Source organism: Salmo salar, chromosome ssa05 (assembly GCF_905237065.1).
Source record: "Salmo salar chromosome ssa05, Ssal_v3.1, whole genome shotgun sequence".
NCBI lineage: Eukaryota > Metazoa > Chordata > Actinopteri > Salmoniformes > Salmonidae > Salmo > Salmo salar.
In genome coordinates this window covers 69,777,465-69,800,918 of record NC_059446.1, presented here as the reverse complement: position 1 = coordinate 69,800,918, position 23,454 = coordinate 69,777,465, and the positions used below count along the sequence as shown (strand labels likewise).

Genomic DNA, 23,454 nt, shown 5'->3' with positions numbered 1-23,454 from the left:
TCAACTCAGGACGATCACGATGATGATCATACCTGCATGTACAAACATATGACGCAAAGATGCAGCTGCTTGCGGAATAAACGAGGAATCAAAGATTAAACCGAAGGGTATAAATAAGTCGGAGCAAAATGCCTACATTATGAATTAATATTTAATAAATCTGTTTATTTGAATGCTAAAATATGACAGGTTAGATACAGTTGAAGTCGGAAGTTTACGTACACCTTTGCCAAATACATTTAAACTCAGTTTTTCACAATTCCTGACATTTAATCCTAGAAAAATTCCCTATCTTAGGTCAGTTAGGATCACCACTTTATTTTAAGAATGTGGAATGTCAGAATAATAGAGAGAATTATTTATTTCAACTTTTATTTCTTTCATCACATTCCCAGTGGGTAAGAAGTTTACATACACTCAATTAGTATTTGGTAGCATTGCCTTTAAATTGTTTAACTTGGGTCAAATTTTTCGGGTAGCCTTCCACAAGCTTCCCACAATAAGTTGGGTGAATTTTGGCCCATTACTCTTGACAGAGCTGGTGTAACTGAGTCAGGTTTGTAGGGCTCCTTGCTCGCACACGCTTTTTCAGTTCAGCCCACACATTTTCTATAGAATTGAGGTCAGGGCTTTGTGATGGCCACTCCAATACCTTCACTTTGTTGTCCTTAAGCCATTTTGCCACAACTTTGGAAATATGCTTGTGGTCATTGTCCATTTGGAAGACCCGTTTGCGACCAAGCTTTAACTTCCTGACTGCTGTCTTGAGATGTTGCTTCAATATATCCACATAATTGTCCTTCCTCATGACACCATCTATTTTCTGAAGTGCACCAGTCCCTCCTGCAGCAAAGCACCCCCACAACATGATGCTGTCACCCCCGTTCTTCATGGTTTGGATGGTTATCTTCGGCTTGCAAGCCTCCCCTTTTTCCTCCAAACATAACGATGGTCATTATGGCCAAACAGTTCTATTTTTGTTTCATCAGACCAGAGGACATTTCTCCAAAAAGTACGATCTTTGTCCCCATGTGTAGCTGCAAAAAGTAGTCTGGCTATTTTATGGCGGTTTTGGAGCAGTGGCTTCTTCCTTGCTGAGCGGCCTTTCAGGTTATGTCGATATAGGACTCGTTTTACTGTGGCTATAGATACTTTTGTACCTGTTTCCTCCAGCATCTTCACAAGGTCATTTGCTGCTGTTCTGGGATTGATTTGCACTTTTCACACCAAAGTACGTTCATCTCTAGGAGACAGAATGCGTCTCCTTCCTGAGCAGTGTGATGGCTGCGTGGTCCCATGGTGTTTATACTTGCGTACTAATGTTTGTACAGATGAACATGGTACCTTCAGGCGTTTGTAAATTGCTCCCAAGGATGAACCAGACTTGTGGAGGTCTACAATGTTTTTTTCTGAGTTCTTGGCTGATTCCTTTTGATTTTCCCATGATATCATGCAAAGAGGCACTGAGTTTGAAGGTAGGCCTTGAAATATATCCACAGGTACACCTCCAATTGACTCAAATGATGTCAATTAGCCTATCAGAAGCTTCTAAAGCCATGACATAATTTTCTAGAATTTTCCAAGCTCTTTAAAGGCACAGTCAACTTAGTGTATGTAAACATCTGACCCACTGGAATTGTGATATTTACATTTTACATTTACGTAATTTAGCAGACGCTCTTATCCAGAGCGACTTACAAATTGGTAGTGAATTATAAGTGAAGAAATCTGTCTGTAAACAATTGTTGGAAAAATGACTTGTGTCATGCACAAAGTAGATGTCCTAACAGACTTGCCAAAACTATAGTTTGTTAACAAGAAATTTGTGGAGTGGTTGAAAAACGAGTTTTAATGACTCCAACCTAAGTGTATGTAAACTTCTGACTCCAACAATATATGCAGATAAATGGGACAAACCTAACGTTTTTACTGGACAAATGACCTATACTGAGGATATTCAACTTTTCACAAACAAAATTTAGTGTCACATGGGAACGGGAAAAATACAAATCACCCAATTTGAAAAAGCTACAATGTCATAAAACATACAAGCAGTATTATGCAAAGTGTGTTTTTTAGGACAGAATTACAATCAGTGGTCAGTTATGATTCCATCCTTCCAATCCAAGATGGCGTAGCAGTCAGACGTTTTTGTCCTTCATCTTGTCGTGTCCCGTGTATATATATATATATATATATTTACATTTTTTCTTCGCATATCTTTTTATATTTTTTTTTCTAAAAACTCAACCTCCAAAACACTCCTGCAACCCGCCTCACCTATTAAAAAAAAAGAAGTATTATTTACCTCAAATCTGAAATCCTCAACAGAAGCTAGCCAGAGGTTAGCCAGAGGTTGGCCAGTTCACTGGCTAACGTTGGAGTTCAGCTAGACACAGTTGGCGGTCATCAGCTGTCCCTTAACTCGAAAAGCTATCGGCAGTTTTGTACAGCGCGACTCAGACCAGAGCATACCGGACCTATTTTCTATCCATATCCCCGGATTTCTACCGCAGGCTCTGGACATTTACACCTGGATCTTGCAGCTAGCTAGCTGCTACCCGAGTGACTATTGGCTAACGTCGGTCCCGGAGCTAACATCAATTATTCCGGAGCTAGCCAGCTGAAGAGTTCCAACAGCCACTCCTGGGCTACAATCACCTATCCGGACCCGTTTTACTGCCGATGCGGAGCCCCATCGGGCATTCACAACTGGACTACCGACGTTATCTGCCCGAGGGAGTTATCCAACTGGCCCCTCCATCGCGACGTAACCTGAACGCCCATCTGTGGCCTGCTAATCGTTAGCTGTCTTATCGGCTGCTATCTGAATAGGTCTATCGGACAATTTTCTTGGGCCACTATAACTATTTTGCCAATTGGACTGGTCCCCCCCTACTACACGGAACCCCACTAATCTACAGACAGAAACGCACGAGGTGGCTAAAAACAGACCTCCCTCCATCTTCTGTCAGCTTGCTACCTATGGCCCTGCTAGCTGTCTGAATCTCACGGGACCCTTACGATCACTCGGCTAAGCATGCCTCTCCTTAATGTCAATATGCCTTGTCCATTGCTGTTCTGGTTAGTGTTTATTGGCTTATTTCACTGTAGAGCCTCTAGCCCTGCTCATTATACCTTATCCAACCTTTCAGTTCCACCACCCACACATGCTATGACATCTTCTGGTTTCAATGATGTTTCTAGAGACAATATCTCTCTCATCATCACTCAATGCCTAGGTTTACCTCCACTGTATTCACATCCTACCATACCTTTGTCTGTACATTATACCTTGAAGCTATTTTATCGCCCCCAGAAACCTGCTCCTTTTACTCTCTATTCTGGACGTCATAGACGACCAATTCTCATAGCTTTTAGCCGTACCCTTATTCTACTCCTCCTCTGTTCCTCTGGTGATATTGAGGTGAATCCAGGCCCTGCAGTGCCTAGCTCCACTCCTATTCCCCAGGCGCTCTCTTTTGATGACTTCTGTAACCGTAATAGCCTTGGTTTCATGCATGTTAACATTAGAAGCCTTCTCCCTAAGTTTGTTTTATTCACTGCTTTAGCACACTCTGCCAACCCGGATGTCCTAGCCGTGTCTGAATCCTGGCTTAGGAAGTCCACCAAAAACTCTGAGATCTTCATCCCTAACTGCAACATTTTCAAACAAGATAGAATGGCCAAAGGGGGCAGTGTTGCAATCTACTGCAGAGTTCTGTCCAACTATCCAGGTCTGTATCCAAACAATTTGAACTTCTACTTTTAAAAATCCATCTCTCTAACAACAAGTCTCTCACCGTTGCCACCTGCTATAGACCACCCTCTGCCCCCAGCTGTGCTCTGGACACCATATGTGAACTGATTGCCCCCCATCTATCTTCAGAGCTCATGCTGCTAGGTGACCTAAACTGGGACATGCTTAACACCCCAGCCATCCTACAATCTAAGCTTGATGCCCTCAATCTCACACAAATTATCAATGAACCTACCAGGTACCACCCCAAAGCCGTAAACACGGGCACCCTCATAGATATCATCCTAACCAACTTGCCCTCTAAATACACTGCTGTTTTCAACCAAGATCTCAGCGATCACTGCCTCATTGCCTACATCCGTACTGGGTAAACGGTCAAACGACCTCCACTCATCACTGTCAAACGCTCCCTGAAACATTTCAGCGAGCAAGCCTTTCTAATCGACCTGGCCCGAGTATCCTGGAAGGATATTGACCTCATCCCGTCAGTAGAGGATGCCTGGTTATTTTTTTTAAATGCCTTCCTCACCATCTTAAATAAGCATGCCCCATTCAAGAAATTTAGAACCAGGAACAGATATAGCCCTTGGTTCTCTCCAGACCTGACTGCCCTTAACCAACACAAAAACATCCTGTGGCGTTCTGCATTAGCATCGAACAGCCCCCGTGATATGCAACTTTTCAGGGAAGTTAGAAACCAATATACACAGGCAGTTAGAAAAGCCAAGGCTAGCTTTTTCAAGCAGAAATTTGCTTCCTGCAACACAAACTCAAAAACGTTCTGGGACACTGTAAAGTCCATGGAGAATAAGAACACCTCCTCCCAGCTGCCCACTGCACTGAGGATAGGAAACTCTGTCACCTCCGATAAATCCACTATAATTGAGAATTTCAATAAGCATTTTTCTACGGCTGGCCATGCTTTCCACCTGGCTACCCCTACCGCGGTCAACAGCACTGCAACCCCCACAGCTACTCACCCAAGCCTTCCCCATTTCTCCTTCTCCCAAATCCAGTCAGCTGATGTTCTGAAAGAGCTGCAAAATCTGGACCCCTACAAATCAGCCGGGCTAGACAATCTGGACCCTTTCTTTCTAAAATTATCCGCCGAAATTGTTGCAACCCCTATTACTAGCCTGTTCAACCTCTCTTTCGTGTCGTCTGAGATTCCAAAAGATTGGAAAGCAACTGTTGTCATCCCCCTCTTCAAAGGAGGGGACACTCTTGACCTAAATTGCTACAGACCTATATCTATCCTACCCTGCCTTTCTAAGGTCTTCGAAAGCCAAGTCAACAAACAAATTACCGGCCATTTCGAATCTCACCGCACCTTCTCCGCTATGCAATCTGGTTTCAGAGCTGGTCATGGGTGCACCTCAGCCACGCTCAAGGTCCTAAACGATAAGAAACAATACTGTGCTGCCGTATTCATTGACCTGGCCAAGGCTTTCGATTCTGTCAATCACCACATCCTCATCGGCAGACTAAATAGCCTTGGTTTCTCAAATGATTGCCTCGCCTGGTTCACCAACTACTTCTTGATAGAGTTCAATGTGTCAAATCGGATGGCCTGTTGTCCAGGCCTCTGGTAGTCTCTATGGGGGTGCCACAGGGTTCAATTCTTTGGCCAACTCTTTTCTCTGTATACATCAATGATGTCGCTCTTGCTGCTGGTGAGTCTCTGATCCATCTCTACGCAGACGACACCATTCTGTATACTTCTGGCCCTTCTTTGGACACTGTGTTACAACCCTCCAGATGGGCTTCAATGCCATACAACTCTCCTTCCGTGGCCTCCAACTGTTCTTAAATACAAGTAAAACTAAATGCATGCTCTTCAACCGATCGCTGCCCGCATCTGCCCGCCCGTCCAGCATCACTACTCTGGACGGTTCTTACTTAGATTATGTGGACAACTACAAATACCTAGGTGTCTGGTTAGACTGTAAGCTCTCCTTCCAGACTCACATCAAACATCTCCAATCCAAAGTTAAATCTAGAATTGGCTTCCTATTTCGCAACAAAGCATCCTTCACTCATGCTGCCAAACATGCCCTCGTAAAACTGACCATCCTACCGATCCTCGACTTCGGCGATGTCATTTACAAAATAGCCTCCAATACCCTACTCAATAAACTGGATGCAGTCTATCACAGTGCCATCCGTTTTGTCACCAAAGCCCCATATACTACCCACCACTGCGACCTGTACGCTCTTGTTGGCTGGCCCTCGCTTCATACTCATCGCCAAACCCACTGGCTCCAGGTCATCTACAAGACCCTGCTAGGTAAAGTCCCCCCTTATCTCAGCTCACTGGTCACCGTAGCAGCACCCACCTGTAGCACGCGCTCCAGCAGGTATATCTCTCTAGTCACCCCCAAAGCCAATTCCTCCTTTGGCCATCTGTCCTTCCAGTTCTCTGCTGCCAATGACTGGAACGAACTACAAAAATCTCTGAAACTGGAAACACTTATCTCCCTCACTAGCTTTAAGCACCAACTGTCAGAGCAGCTCACAGATCACTGCACCTGTACATAGCCCATCTATAATTTAGCCCAAACAATTACCTCTTCCCCTACTGTATTTATTTACTTATTTTGCTCCTTTGCACCCCATTATTTCTATTTCTACTTTGCACTTTCTTCCACAACAAATCTACCATTCCAGTGTTTTACTTGCTATATTGTATTTACTTTGCCACCATGGCCTTTTTTTGCCTTTACCTCCCTTATCTCACCTCATTTGCTCACATTGTATATAGACTTATTTTTCTACTGTATTATTGACTATATGTTTGTTTTACTCCATGTGTAACTCTGTGTTGTTGTATGTGTCGAACTGCTTTGCTTTATCTTGGCCAGGTCGCAATTGTGAATGAGAACTTGTTCTCAACTTGCCTACCAGGTTAAATAAAGGTGAAATAAAAAATAAATAAATGATTATCAATAAACATAGGACATGTTAACACATACTGAAGCAGGATAAGGAGAGTGTGGTCAACGGGTACTAGATGTAATGCTTGCTATCAATACTGGCCTATCATAGTTAAGACTACAATAGGCATAATCTGTCCCAGGATGGCATTTAGGTGGGCAAGATGTTTACAATAAATATAGAACATCTTACAATTAAATGAATCTAAATAACATAATGACCATGGGCATACTGATTTTAAATAAATAAATACAATATTTACCTAAGCACATATATTGGAATTAATCAAATCTATGCTAATCTGTCCTTGATCTGATCTTTCTTACTTTGTGGCACATGGGCCTTCATCACGGTTGTTTGGGTTTGAAATGAAGTTCTGTGGTGACCATTTGGGACAGGGCAGGGAGTTGGTAAAACGCAGACTGGAGATATCTGGAGAAAATAAATATGATCAGTGGTGTGTAGGTAAAAACTTTGAACAGAAAATTAAATTATGTATCTTATTCAACTTAATTAAATGTTATCTGATGTTGGCCATTGATAAAAAAGAAAAATCACATCTGGATTTGATGGCTCACCTTGCATGGTGATGAGGAAGAAAATGTTGCCTCCCTTGAGGAATTCTCTATGCTTCAGGTGCGTCAAGGTTAGGAATTTTAAGTAGCCAACTGCAGGGTTTACGTAGAAGGACTCATCACCCCTGTTTTCTAGCATTCCGACTTTACGGGGATTGTTCCAGGAATCATGGTCTGCAAAATGGAGGAATACCTAGTGTCATACACATGCAAGGGAGTGGGGTCTCTCATAATATAGAAGCATTTGCATTCAGTCATATGATTCATAAGCATGGCCATTTATGTTTGCCACTGTCTCGAAATGGTTTGTTTGTAAATGTGATCAAAGTTAGGCTGGGTATTGCAAATGAGCTGTGCGCTTACTATAATCGATTGTGTTTTGGACACACTCGTATTGAATGTTTAAATTTCTCTTACCGTCCTGAAGTGAGGGTTCAGTGGTAATGCTGATTTGCTTGGACATGCGTTGCTGAATGTGGGGATTCTGGTCCAGCAGTTGAATCGTCACTTGTCGATGGTGGCAAGGCCACTGGAGTTGGTCATCATACTTTCCTGAGACTAAGCGCATATAGACTCCAAATGACATTTCACGAAGATAAATGGCAATCTGGTAGGCATAGCCCTCTGGGGAGTAGTATCTGGGGCTGTACACAACGGTGTTAAAGTCACTGGTGGTTAAAAGATTCTCAAAGTCTCTAATCTGCCAGGTGTGATGAGGGCATTCTGTCTCTGACAGGTTGATGTCATCGATAGAAAACCCACCTGAAGACTGTCCTGCTCCTTTACGCACCTTAAACTCCACCTGGAAGGTTTTGGTGCCATTCAGGGGCACGTGGTAGGGCATCCAGTGAGATCCTGGGGAACCTTCAGAGAGAGACACTAGAGATTAAACGATTACTGCTAGGAGTGAATTTTCCAAGTGGTTGATTCACCTTCTCATCATCCTAACCTGTGATCTGTCCCATGAGGCGGAGAGTTCCTATAGGGTCTCTCTCATCGCGATACTCTCTGATCCAGATGTTGAGCTGGTCTAACTCGTTACCACTGTGGTAGTAGTAGAACTGCAGACACTGGACACGGCACTTCCTGCTGGGAGTCATCTCCCTGCTCTCCAGCCGGGCTGTGTCCCCCTCCTGGCCTGATGCTGTGCTGGCATGCATGAAGAAACCAGTACCTGGGTAAAGTAGGGTAAGCATTTTTAAGAAATGTCTGATATTTGTATCTAATGGTCCTACAGCACAAGTTCAGTTTACTGTCTGTATTAACAGCATTTTCATGAAGGCGTCAACTATTGGTAAAGTGTGAGCTGTACTACAGCGTTAAATCTCACCGTCTGTCTTCCCCAGGTTGGTGAAGTCAGAATAGGGCCCCCCAATGACAGTCTTCATTCTTTTCCAGCCACCTACCAAACTCTTGGTGCAGCGACTCATCCCACACAATCTCTGGTTGTCGAAGTTGCAATGTTCCATAAACGAAATAGATTTTTCTACAGGTGGAAAACAGAAAGGAGGAGAAGAATATACATGTTTTTCAACTTGGACATACAGTACAGTAGACCTGCATGGTTTCATGACACACACTTACTGCATCCGTATAGCTTGTTCAGCATCAAGGCATCTTGTGGGCTCATTTCAAGGCGTTGTCCAATAATCTTTTGGTACTCAGGTTGCTTAGTGATGATTGTAGGTCCCTTTCCCTTGCTGAATGATGTCTCACTGTAATGCAGCACCGAGCTGTAGTCATATGGGAAACCCAGGGTGGTCGAATAATGGGGAGAGACTTTCACAAAGTTCCTCTCATGACCTGTAGACAAGGGGTGTATTCATGACACTTAATTACTGCTTTAGTTTACAACCTCAAATTTCCTGAAATTAAAGTCTTGAAAAACAGCCTATTACGCTCATGATAAATAACCATCATTTACTTTCACGGTCAACATTTTGCTAACATCGTGAAGACATAATGTATATAAAGTGAATTTAATAACAGAAAATGCATAATATGTAGACCTAATTATTAGAATTAATAACTGAAAAATGCTGAAGAAAATGTGAACAAACCACATCTTATGTTTTTCCAAACAATGGTCACATATTCATCCCTGTCATATCTGGACTGTTCATGCCAGATTCCCAGAGCGTGTAGAAACTCATGCTCCACAATGCCAATATGATCACAGTAATTTCCAATGGAAAGAGGCTGTCCATACTTGGAAGATCTCCCTACGTGGGAGGAACACCTACATTAAAAGAAAGCAAGGACACACAAAAATTAACCTGTATCAATATCAAGCAAGCCAGATATCTTCAGTAAAAAGGGGCAAACTACCCATGTTCCCTCAAGTGATCAGGCAGTGAAAAAATTATCTTACCCTCTGTTCTTCTGGGCTGAAATGAAGTGATACTCAGAGCCTCTGGGCTTGAAGTTGACGCATGATTTTAGTCTGAACTGCTCAAAGGCCCGCATAATGATTCCTTTTGCATTCAAAGCTGAGTTCATATAGAAAACACATGGTAAAAGTGATGGCAAATTAAGGCCTTTGGGGGAACGATCCATCACTTATCCAACCTTTATTTATCGACCTGGTGGGAAAGCCTTCACTCTGTATAGGAACAGATTACATACGCACAACCACTGTTTCTGAGCAGATGCTGGATGCAGAATAATATGTTCAATAAATGGTCAAAAGAGACTCTGCAATCTTAGCTCCCATGTGGTTTATTGGAGACAGTGTTTTGGCCACTTAGGTTTTCATTAGGTCTCCATTTACAAAGAACAAGCCAACGTTCTGTGTATAGACATATGACATCCCACCTGAGGACAACCCTCAAGTGACAGGTATAATCTACCATGTGATGTTACTTGGGGATGTCTGTCCATATATGGACTTATAAATGGAGACCTGATGAAGATTTGTACTCACCAAGGGTTTCTTCTAGCACATAGGGGACGGGAAGGTCCCATAGTTTGTCCTTGTTCAAAACGGTATTCCTTGGAACCCTTCGTTTATGTGGAGGCTACATGATTTGATACACCAGAAATAGTAAATGACAGTGAAAGAGTACATCTGAAGCCAGCAGAATATTCATCAAAATTCGTCATCTTTTATACGGTGTACTGACCTCGATTATGTCACCCTCGCGTAAGTCTAAGTCTGGAAGTTTAAATGCTGTAAGTTATTATTCACTATGGAATCAAGGTAAAACAGTCTAAAATAATATTGCAGTACATACTGACAACAACCAACTTTAGTTGCATAACTCAGCTCAACCTACCCATGTTTATTCTGTTGATGTCCAAGTCGAAATCCTCAATATCTTGAAAAATAACAAAATAGACAAGTTTGAAATAGAAAAGTATTAATAATTGTTAGTATCCATTTTGTATTTGAATATAAATGAAAGGAAACAGTTTTCCAAAAGTGTAAATTAAAAAAATGGTATCAATCCCATATAGGCCAATGCAAAACCTTTGGTATAGACTACTCAAACTCCCTAGTGTATTTATTTCCCTGGTTATTATATTAAATACAATGATGTATGGCTAGAGTATACAAACTCCCTAGTGTATTTATTTCCATGGTTATTATATTAAATAAAATGATGTATGGCTAGAGTATACAAACTCCCTAGTGTATTTATTTCCCTGGTTATTATATTAAATACAATGATGTATGGCTAGAGTATACAAACTCCCTAGTGTATTTATTTCCCTGGTTATTATATTAAATAAAATGATGTATGGCTAGAGTATAAAAACTCACCTCTGAAAATTGCTTGAGTCTGCGGATGAAGAACAAAATATGATTTTGTAGCAATTCCGGGTAAATTAATAAATAACTTAACCGTGTAAATATTTCTGATCATGTCTTTGTAATTTGAAAATGTAATAAAAAATGTTATCAATATAAAATTGGTATTCAATCTCTTACCCGAGACAGCGTTATGAAGTCCACAACTAGGAAAATATAAATATACATTCTCCTATGGATACGAAACATATGTCCTTGCTATGGTCAAGTTACCTAAAATTCGAAATACTTTACAACAACACAAACACCAAACCAAATGTTGTCATGTGAAAAGAAAGTTGTAAATCATAAGACAAATGTATTCAAATCTTGTATTTCTTCCCTTCTCTATATCTTTATAGTAGTGTATGCCCAGGTATTGCAAACGATCAAGACTTGAAGTGAAGTGACTCAAAACGTGGAATTTTTACCCTCTCTTTATTAACATAGTTTTTCCTTGCAGACCTGTGAGTTAGCATGGCAAACAACTATTCATCACAAACACAATTATCATACTGTTACTTAACATTTATTTGCACAATGTAACAAATGGTGCACCTTGAACAAACATGACATCTTCATTGTCAAAGCAAATCATCTAGGTGTATGATGTATGGAGGTAAGAAAGAGGTGTCGGAATCAATGGCCAGGTAATAACTGTAGTAATTATAATGGCTTTAATTACTGAATAACAATAAGTAATTGCACTTAAGAACCATGGCTTGACTGTGGACAACACCCTGTCGTTCTCTGAAAACATCAAAGCAGTGACTCGCTCCTGCAGGTTCATGCTCTACAACATCTGTAGAGTACGACCCTACCTCAGACAGGAAGCGGTGCAGGTCCTAATCCAGGAACTTATCATCTCCCATCTGGACTACTGCAACTCTCTGTTGTCTGGGCTCCCCGCTTGTGTCATCACACCCCTGCAACTGGTCCAGAACGCTGCAGCGCGCCTGGTGTTCAGCCTTCCCAAGTTCTCCCATGTCACCCCACTCCTCCGCACACTCCACTGGCTTCCAGTCGAAGCTCGCATCCACTACAAGACATGGTACTTGCCTACGGAGCGGCAAGAGGAACTGTCCCGACCTACCTTCAGGCTATGCTTAAACCCTACACCCCAACCTGAGCACTTTGTTCTGCCACCTCTGGTCTCTTGGCCCTCTCACCCCTGCAGGAGGGCAGCTCCCACTCAGCCCAGTCCAAGATCTTCTCTGTCCTGGCACCCCAATGGTGGAAACAGCCAGGGGCGAAAATCTGATATCAACTTTGGAGGGGACAATTACATGGAATTTTCTCAAGAGCAATTCCTGACGGGGACACCAAAAGTAGTGCTGTAACACATAGCCTACATTGTAATATGGTAAATGTATATTGAGGAACCAAAGAAATAAGGTGTTTGCCGTACTCCTAACTACCGGTACCCAAAACTACACAACTAATCACAACAGCAATACCATTGCCTTTAACAAATCTTAGTTCAGTCACCAGTTTAAGTTGAGAGTGGGGGTATCCATGGCATTTTCCAATTATGTTCCTATTTTACAAGTCAAAAAAATTGAGAACCTTTCATAATGTTGCCAAACAAAGACTCAACAAACTTACCTGAGACTCCCTGTCAGTCTGTCCCTGCATATCTGTCCCCAACTCTGCTGTCTGTGTGCCATCTGTTGCCTGCTCTGCCTAATGACATCATTGTGAAACATTTCCATTAGAATTTCATTTCTTTCTTATGAACATTTTATCAACTAGTCTTTGAGATATTAGGCTACTAGGGTTCTTACTTTGCGTTTTGGTGTACTGAAAAATACTCTGATGTCCGTCTTTTATTTTCTGCCATTTTTCTACCTGGCTGGCTACACACACACAGTGTGTAGGTTATTTACAGTAGGAGATGGGCTTCTATCATCTTATCTTGTATCATTCTATTTGGGCTTCGATCTAAAAGGTAGCTAGCAAATGTGAAACGGATTAAAATGACAAGAGTTGACAGCAGTATGAGTTCACCATTTACACAACATATGCTGCAACCTTTTGTAATTTTGAATCGTTTGTTTCATATTGGCTGGCTTCCAACAATAGCTGAATTTGCAAAGCTAGCGAGCACCAATTCCGTTTCAGTGGTGTTTGCTATCATTTTTGCTACCCGGGTTAAATAAAGGTGAAATAAAATAAATAAATAAAAGTTCCCTTGCGACAATTTAGCTTTTGCAACGAGACCAATAAATATATTTATGACAATGGTAGAAGAGAGTGTAGTTCTGTTCAGTTTGGACTTCAGTTTATCGCTAACCTTATCACAGGGACTTTGAAGCACTAACTTACATCATCTGCATGCTGATCTTGGAATAAATTGACGATAGCAAAGATTCCATCTTTGACGACGCCACATAAATGGAATAGGTACTAGCTAGCTTAATAGTTAATATTTGCGCGCTAGCTCTGCATATTCAGCTAGTGTGTCTGCGCGATTGACTGGATTAACCTCACGTCAGTTACGTTCATTGAGTGCCTTTCAGACAGTGGACACGACCCCTCTGTTACCTGCCAACTAAGGAACTGGCAGTGGATCAAACCATTGTGAGGCAAAGGGTGGGGGGGGGTCGCAATCTTTTGAAACTTAAAAACGCGCTATTAACCTGTTGAGGGTAGGGGGCAGTATTTGCACGGCCGGATAAAAAACGTACCCGATTTAATCTGGTTATTACTACTGCCCAGAAACTAGAATATGCATATAATTATTGGCTTTGGATAGAAAACACCCTAAAGTTTCTAAAACTGTTTGAATGGTGTCTGTGAGTATAACATAACTCATATGGCAGGCAAAAACCTGAGAAGATTCTGTACAGGAAGTGCCCTCTCTGACCATTCCTTGGGCTTCTTGACTCTTTTTATTGAAAACTTAGGATCTTTGCTGTAACGTGACACTTCCTACGGCTCCCATAGGCTCTCAGAACTCGGGAAAAAGCTGAATGACGTCTTTGCAGCCCCTGGCTGAAAAACATTAGCGCCTTTGGTAAGTGGTCTATCAGAGGACAATGAGACTGAGGCGCGTGCACGAGGCGACCCCATGTTTTCATTTTCTCTCTCTTTGAACGTAAACACGGTTTCCCGGTCGGAATATTATCACTTTTTTATGAGAAAAATGGCATAAAAATTGATTTTAAACAGCGGTTGACATGCTTCGAAGTACGGTAATGGAATATTTAGATTTTTTTTTGTCACGAAACGCGTCGGGCGCGTCACCCTTCTTTACACTTCGGATAGTGTCTTGAACGCACGAACAAAACAGAGGATATTTGAACATAACTATGGATTATTTTGAACCAAACCAACATTTGTTATTGAAGTAGAAGTCCTGGGAGTGCTTTCTGACGAAGAACAGCAAAGGTAATAACATTTTTCTTATAGTAAATCTGACTTTGGTGAGGGCTAAACTTGGTGGGTGTCTAAATAGCTAGCCCTGTGATGCCGGGCTATCTACTCAGAATATTGCAAAATGTGCTTTCACCGAAAAGCTATTTTAAAATCGGACATAGCGAGTGCATAGAGGAGTTCTGTATCTATAATTCTTAAAATAATTATGTTTTTTGTGAACGTTTATCGTGAGTAATTTAGTAAATTCACCGGAAGTTTGCGGGGGGTATGCTAGTTCTGAACGTCACATGCTAATGTAAAAAGCTGGTTTTTGATATAAATATGAACTTGATTGAACAAAACATGCATGTATTGTATAACATAATGTCCTAGGATTGTCATCTGATGAAGATCATCAAAGGTTAGTGCTGCATTTAGCTGTGGTTTGGGTTTATGTGACATTATATGCTAGCTTGAAAAATGGGTGTCTGATTATTTCTGGCTGGGTACTCTGCTGACATAATCTAATGTTTTGCTTTCGTTGTAAAGCCTTTTTGAAATCGGACAGTGTGGTTAGATTAACGAGAGTCTTGTCTTTAAAATGGTGTAAAATAGTAATATGTTTGAGAAATTGAAGTAATAGCATTTCTAAGGTATTTGAATATCGCGCCACGGGATTACACTGGCTGTTGCGTAGGTGGGACGATTTCGTCCCACCTACCCTAGAGAGGTTAAGTGTCTATAATCAGCACAATTGCTTTCATTGCGTATTATTAATAGTATTTAAATTACATAGTTATGTTTCAGTGATATATTGGAGGGGACAAATCATATTTTTCCCAGGATGGGGGGGGGGTCGTGTCGCCCCCGTCCCCCCCGGGATTTCCGCCCCTGGAAACAGCTTCCCCCTGAAGCTAGGGTAGCAGAGTCCCTGCCCATCTTCTGAAAACATCTGAAACCCTATCTCTTCAAAGTGTATCTTAAACAGTAAAATCGAGGCTGTTCTGAAGACAAAAGGGGATGCATTAAGAAGGTATTCCTAATGTTTTGTATACTCGGTGTACGTACAGTGCTTTCGGGAAGTATTCAGACCCCTTGACTTTTTTCACATTCTGTTACGTTACAGCCTCATTCTAAAATTGATTAAATAAAACATATCCTCATCAATATACCCTATAATGACAAAACGAAAAAAGGTTTTTAGAAACAGAAATACCTAATTTACATAAATATTCAGAACTTTTGCTATGAGACTCGAAATTGAGCTGTTGAGATGTTTCTACATCTTGATTGGAGTCCACCTGTTATAAATTCAATTGATTGGACTTGATTTGGAAAGGCACACACCTGTCATAAGGTCCCACAGTTGACAGTTCATGTCAGAGCAAAAACCCGGCCATGAGGTCGAAGGAATTGTCTGTAGAGCTCTGAGACAGGATTGTGTTGAGGCACAAATCTGGGGAGGGGTGCAAAAACATTTCTGCAGCATTGAAGGTCCCCAAGAATACAGTGGCCTCCATCATTCTGTTTTATTTGTTATTTTAGTCCCCACCCCACCCTCCTAGGCAAGTCAGTTAAGAACAAGTTCTTAGTCATAATGACGGCCAAACCCGGACGACGCTGGGCCAATTGTGCGCCGCCCTATGGGACTCCAGCCTGGAATCGAATCAGGGACTGTAGTGACGCTTCTTGCACTGAGATGCAGTGGCTTAGACCGCTGCACCGCTCGGGAGCCCGTTCTTAAATGAAGCTTGGAACCCCCGAGACCCTTCCTAGAGCTGGCCGCTGGGCCAAACTGAGCAATCGGGGGAGAAGGGCCTAGGTCAGGGAGGAAGCCTTTTTGAAATCGGACAGTGTGGATAGATTAATGTCTTATCTTTAAAATGATGTGAAATAGTCATATGTTTGAAAAATTGAAGTAATAGCATTTCTAAGGTATTTGAATAACGCGCCGCAGGATTCCACTGGCTGTTACGTAGGTGGGACGATTTCGTCCCACCGACCCTAGAGAAGTTAAGTCTCTGAATGTCCTTGGGTGGGCCAGCCAGAACCTGGACTTGAACCTGATCGAACATCTCTGGAGAGACCTGAAAATAGCTGTGCAGTGATGCTCCCGATCCAACCTGACAGAGCTTGAGAGGATCTGCAGAGAAGAATGGGAGAAACTCTCCAAATACAGGTGTGCCAAGCTTGTCACGTCATACCCAAGTAAAGGGTCTGAATACTAATGTAAATATGATATTTCAATTTTTTTCGACAACAAAAAAATATGCTAAAATGTGTAAAAACATATTTTTATATTGTCATTATGGGGTATTGTGGATAGATTGAGGTGGAAAAAACAATTAAATCAATTTTAGGATAAGGCTGTAACATAACAAAATGTGGGAAAAAATCAAGGGGTCTGAATATTGTCCAAAGGCACTGTATAATTGTTTTGACTTTTCGTGAACTAACACACACTTCACTTGTTCCCCCTTACTAGCTGTGCTTTGCTGATGGCTACTTTATTGAGGGAAAATGTACTTACTATAGCTGTGATATGAATGCACTAACTAAGTCGCTCTGGATAAGAGCTCTGGATAAGAGTACATTTGGATTGTACATTTGGATTGTCAAGGACAATACGTATTATGACACCATTTGTATAATGCAAAAAGTACACGTTAGTTAAATATTTACATGTAATATACAAAAGTTAACATTTTGTTGTAAATTGTAAATAGTTACTACATTTTATGTCACATGTAAAACATACAAATCACCCGATTCCTAGTTTTTGCAATCCCATAGGCAGACTTATTATTTTACTTACTATATTGTAATCATTGGTTATAACGTATTGATTCTTTTTTATAATTACATTACATCATTTGTTTATTAAATCAGTATGACAAGGTTTGGTCCTGACTATAATGCTTACCATCAAAATAACCATACCGTTTCAAAGTAAATCTAAAATTGGATTATCTCATAAGTACGTTTCTTTAGCTAAACTATTGTAATTTCCATCAGGATGACATTAGGGTTGGTAATATACAAGGCACAAACATTTACCATACATTAATATAATCTCTCTGGTAAATCATCGTAGGTCATCGGGCTTTATAGACTGTTTTTAGCTATATGTTTAGGTTCTAATGTCGTTCAGTGAATCAACCACAACATAAGAGCCGTGACGATAATTGCTGGGGTAGACACCAGTCCAGAGGAGAAGTCAAAGAGGCTGGAAGAAAAAGGACAGAAATATCAACCTTCCACTAAATGAATGAGTCATATAGATGCTTTTAAAGGGGCAATCTGCATTTCAAACAATAACAAAGAAGATACCCCGCCGCTAGTTTTGGTAAAATGCTCAGGGATGAGGCTGGAGAAATGTTACCACTCTCAAATTCATAGGCAGAGCTATGCAAAGACTAACCATACATGATATCAAAATGATAGTTTAACCATGCTTTGAAGCTATACGGTGTTTGATTACAATTACATTGTATTAAAGCAAACTTATATTATGGTTTCTGGTGGGATACGACAGTTGACCTAAGCTCATGAGGCATTTATGTTATATTCATAAAGACGTCCTCCAGCCATTTCTGAACTTTTACTGTTAAAGTGATATCCCATGTATAAATACAGTAAAGTACACACACTTAAGGGTAAAAAAAATGTTCGGAGCAATTGCAAACTTCAAGGGGTAGGGCATTCAAGGAGTTGGTCTGATGGGAATCCGCGATGTCATCAGCCTCCTTGCTTGAGGGACAATGGAAGAGTAATAGAGAACAAAAGAGGAAAGGCGATTTACCTGGACCACCTGTTAAGGGGCAATCAGCACTTGCTACATACATTTTTGCACTTATAAATTAATGATATGGACCCATTGATTCCTGAAGAATATAACTTAAATGCCTCACGAGCTTAGTTCAACTGTCGTACCTCATCAGAACCCAAAATATATACTCCAATGTTTGCAAACAAAGTAGATGTAAACAAATATTAAATAGCCTCAACATGGTTAAAACTGTTATTTTGACATCATGGATGGTCAGTCCTTGCAGCCATAGCTCTGTCTATAAATTTGAGAATGGTCACTTTTCTCCAGCCCCATCCCTCAGCTTTTTACCAAAACAGAGGTGGGGAAAACGCTTTATTGTTTCAACTGCTGATTGCCGCTTTAATTTTTAATTTCAGTCATTTGTCAATGGTTTATAATGGTTTATAAAGGTGATATAAGTTGATAAAAGTCTACAAGTATATGTTCTGATTTCCCTCTGTGGTTGACATGTTAGTAGCAGAAGTAGGGGCAGTCTTTGTAAAAATAACAAATAAATAATATATTTAGCAAAAATATATGTTGTAAATAAAAGATCATACAATTTGTATATAGTCAGTCAGTATACATAGCATTTTGAAACGTGGTACTGTTATCCACAGACACTGGATCAGTATCTGTCAGAAATAAAAATCTATATATGAGATGAACCCATGAATTATCAATGACATCAGGGGGAAATTAGGTTCTGGCCTATTGTATATGATTCTGAATCTGATCAGCAGCATCAACTTGATCATAGCAGGCCATGAGGAATTAGTCAAGCGACATGGTTTGGTGAGTTTTGAGCCTGTAAAACATAAGATGTACCGAACTTGCCATTGGAGAGAGAATAATTGTTTTCAGGGATGAGAGTTGGCCAGACTTCTAACAATAAAAACACATAACTGACAGTCTGCCAGCACCTAATGAATCAATGTTTAACTCCTTATATACTGCTCAAAGAAATAAAGGGAACACTAAAATAACACATCCTAGATCTGAATGAATGAAATAATCTTATTAAATACTTTTTTCTTTACATAGTTGAATGTGCTGACAACAAAATCACACAAAAAGAATCAATGGAAATCCAATTTATCAACCCATGGAGGTCTGGATTTGGAGTCACACTCAAAATTAAAGTGGAAAACCACACTACAGGCTGATCCAACTTTGATGTAATGTCCTTAAAACAAGTCAAAATGAGGCTCAGTAGTGTATGTGGCCTCCACGTGCCTGTATGATCTCCCTACAACGTCTGGGCATGCTCCTGATGAGGTGGCGGATGGTCTCCTGAGGGATCTCCTCCCAGACCTGGACTAAAGCATCCGCCAACTCCTGGACAGTCTGTGGTGCAACGTGGCGTTGGTGGATGGAGCGAGACATGATATCCCAGATGTGCTCAATTGGATTCAGGTCTGGGGAACGGGCGGGCCAGTCCATAGCATCAATGCCTTCCTCTTGCAGGAACTGCTGACACACTTCGGCCACTTGGGGTCTAGCATTGTCTTGCATTAGGAGGAACCCAGGGCCAACTGCACCAGCATATAGTCTCACAAGGGGTCTGAGGATCTCATCTTGGTACCTAATGGCAGTCAGGCTACCTCTGGCGAGCACATGGAGGGCTGTGCGGCCCCCCAAAGAAATGCCACCCCACACCATGACTGACCCACCGCCAAACCGGTCATGCTGGAGGATGCTGCAGGCAGCAGAACGTTCTCCACGGCGTCTCCAGACTCTGTCACGTCTGTCACATGTGCTCAGTGTGAACCTGCTTTCATCTGTGAAGAGCACAGGGCGCCAGTGGCGAATTTGCCAATCTTGGTGTTCTCTGGCAAATGCCAAACGTCCTGCACGGTGTTGGGCTGTAAGCACAACCCCCACCTGTGGACGTCGGGCCCTCATACCACCCTCATGGAGTCTGTTTCTGACCGTTTGAGCAGACACATGCACATTTGTGGCCTGCTGGAGGTCATTTTGCAGGGCTCTGGCAGTGCTCCTCCTGCTCCTCCTTGCACAAAGGCGGAGGTAGCGGTCCTGCTGCTGTGTTGCTGCCCTCCTACGGCCTCCTCCACGTCTCCTGATGTACTGGCCTGTCTCCTGGTAGCGCCTCCATGCTCTGGACACTACGCTGACAGACACAGCAAACCTTCTTGCCACAGCTCGCATTGATGTGCCATCCTGGATGAGCTGCACTACCTGAGCCACTTGTATGGGTTGTAGACTCCGTCTCATGCTACCACTAGAGTGAAAGCACCGCCAGCATTCAAAAGTGACCAAAACATCAGCCAGGAAGCATAGGAACTGAGAAGTGGTCTGTGGTCCCCACCTGCAGAACCACTCCTTTATTGGGGGTGTCTTGCTAATTGCCTATAATTTCCACCTGTTGTCTATTCCATTTGCACAACAGCATGTGAAATTTATTGTCAATCAGTGTTGCTTCCTAAGTGGACAGTTTGATTTCACAGAAGTGTGATTGACTTGGAGTTACATTGTGTTGTTTAAGTGTTCCCTTTATTTTTTTGAGCAGTGTATAATGTGTCAAATTAAAATGTTAAGTTTTCATGTTTGATTGAAATGAGCCCTAACGATTATAACATGGAGGCTTACCACATAAAGGACCCAGCTTGGTCTGGTCTGAGTTTGGCCCCTCTTGGACACTGCCCACTCTCTCCCAGCTGGCATTGCCACTGGCAGAGAGGGTCATACCACACTCCTGGATGTCCTCAAAGCTGCATGTCTCTAGGAATGTGACTGCAGATGCTGCATAATTGGAACATAAAGATACAAGGGAAGTATTTGCATGGTAGAGAAGTAGTGATGCTGGGCAAACACATGGATTACTCATAGTGCTTAAGGCGCTAGCTAAAGGCACATCCTGCACTGTTGTTTAACCTCCGAATATCATTGGACTATGCACACTATGCACTGTTCTGAGAACCCATTAGCTTCAAATATATTTACTTTGAATGAAACACTGACCTATGACGTAACACCTTGTAAACTGCTTTATGACATTCCCATCAATGACCAATACAATATAAAAGCTATTGACATGCTGCTAATGAAACACATAAGTCCATGGTTTTGTCTCATTCCTTCACTGAGCAAAGTTCTATAGCTTACTTACTGCAGTTATACAGCGTGTTTAGTTTTAACACGTCATTGGAGCTCATGTCCAGCTGTTGGCCAACTACATTCTGGTTGCTGAGTGATGATGATGGATCCGTTGCCATTGGTGAAGTCTTCGTTTCCGTAGTGCATCGCCGAGGTCTAGTCAAACGGGATACCTAGGGTGCTGGTTTGACTTACGCTGCATTTTTCAAAATTGTGCTCCTTTTCTGAATACAAAAATAATAAGTAGATATATTCCTTTATTTGACATGGTACTTGTATTGCTGTGTCGATTGTATTTCAACACTTCCAATCAAATGAAATTGTATTGGTCACATACACTTGGTTAGCAGATGTTATTGTGAGTGTAGCGAAATGCTTGTGCTTCTAGTTCCGACAGTGCAGCAATATCTAACATGTAATCTAACAATTCCACAACAACTACCTAATACACACAAATCTAAGTGAAGGAATGGAGTAAAAATATTTTCATATAAATATTTGGATGAGCAATGACAAAACGGCATAGGCAAGATGCAATAGAAAGTATAAAATACACTTGAAGTCGGAAGTTTACATACACCTTAGCCAAATACATTTAAACTCAGTTTATCACAATTCCTGACATTTAATCCTAGTAAAAATTCCCTGTCTTAGGTCAGTTAGGATCACCACTTTATTTTAAGAATGTGAAATGTCAGAATAATAGTAGAGAGAATGATTTATTTCAGCTTTTATCTTTCATCACAGTCCCAGTGGGTCAGAAGTTTACATACACTCAATTAGTATTTGGTAGCATTGCCTTTACATTTTAACTTGTTTAACTTGGGTCAAACGTTTCGGGTAGCCTTCCACAAGCTTCCCACAATAAGTTGGGTGAATTTTGAACCATTACTCCTGACAGAGCTGGTCTACCTGAGTCAGGTTTGTAGGCCTCCTTGCTCGCACACGCTTTTTCAGTTCTGGCCACACATTTTCTATAGAATTGAGGTCAGGGCTTTGTGATGGCCACTCCAATACCTTCACTTTGTTGTCCTTAAGCCATTTTGCCACAACTTTGGAAGTATGCTTGGGGTCATTGTCCATTTGGAAGACCCATTTGCGACCAAGCTTTAACTTCCTGACTGATGTCTTGAGATGTTGCTTCAATATATCCACATAATTTTCCTTCCTCATGATAACATTTATTTTGTGAAGTGCACCAGTCCCTCCTGCAGCAAAGCACCCCCACAACATGATGCTGCCACCACCGTGCTTCACGGTTTGGATGGTGATCTTCGGCTTGCAAGCCTCCCCCTTTTTCCTCCAAACATAATGATGGTCATTATGGCAAAACAGTTCAATTTTTGTTTCATCAGACCAGAGGACATTTCTCCAAAAAGTATGATTTTTGTCCCCATGTGTAGTTGTAAACCGTAGTCTGGCGTTTTTATGGCGGTTTTGGAGCAGTGGCTTCTTCCTTGCTGAGCGGCCTTTCGGGTTATGTCGATATAGGACTCGTTTTACTGTGGATATAGATACTTTTGTACCCGTTCCCTCCAGCATCTTCACAAGGTCCTTTGCTGTTGTTCTGGGATTGATTTGCACTTTTCACACCAAAGTACGTTCATCTCTAGGAGACAGAACACGTCTCCTTCCTGAGCGGTATGACAGCTGCGTGGTCCTATGGTGTTTATACTTGCATACTAATGTTTGTACAGATGAACGTGGTACCTTCAGGCGTTTGGAAATTGCTCCCAAGGATGAACCAGACTTGTGGAGGTCCACAATTTTTTTTCTGAGGTCTTGGCTGATTTCTTTTGATTTTCCCATGATGTCATGCAAAGAGGCACTGAGTTTGAAGGTAGGCCTTGAAATACATCCACAGGTACACCTCCAATTGACTCAAATTATGTCAATTAGCCTATCAGAAGCTTCTAAAGCCATGACATAATTTTCTGGAGTTTTCCAAGCTGTTTCAAGGCACAGTTAACTTAGTGTATGTAAACTTCTGACCCACTGGAATTGTGATACAGTGAATTATAAGTGAAGTAATCTGTCTGTAAACAATTGTTGGAAAAATTACTTGTGTCATGCACAAAGTAGATGTCCTAACCGACTTCCCAAAACTATA

At 41.5% G+C, this 23,454-nt stretch overlaps 1 protein-coding gene across 1 annotated transcript; it reads right to left on the bottom strand.

Annotated features, from left to right (window-relative positions):
* LOC106605676 (meprin A subunit beta-like) lies at positions 1–21,463 on the bottom strand. Its single transcript, XM_045717742.1, has 13 exons — positions 21,358–21,463; positions 20,838–20,990; positions 18,814–18,862; positions 18,103–18,166; positions 10,193–10,286; positions 9,641–9,758; positions 9,330–9,508; positions 8,854–9,072; positions 8,600–8,755; positions 8,219–8,443; positions 7,633–8,133; positions 7,273–7,443; positions 1–32 (listed from the first exon to the last, which is right to left on the bottom strand). Exons 1-13 carry the CDS (start codon positions 21,461–21,463, stop codon positions 1–3), a joined length of 2,067 nt encoding a protein of 688 aa, XP_045573698.1.
* Between the last annotated feature and the right edge of the window lie 1,991 nt (positions 21,464–23,454).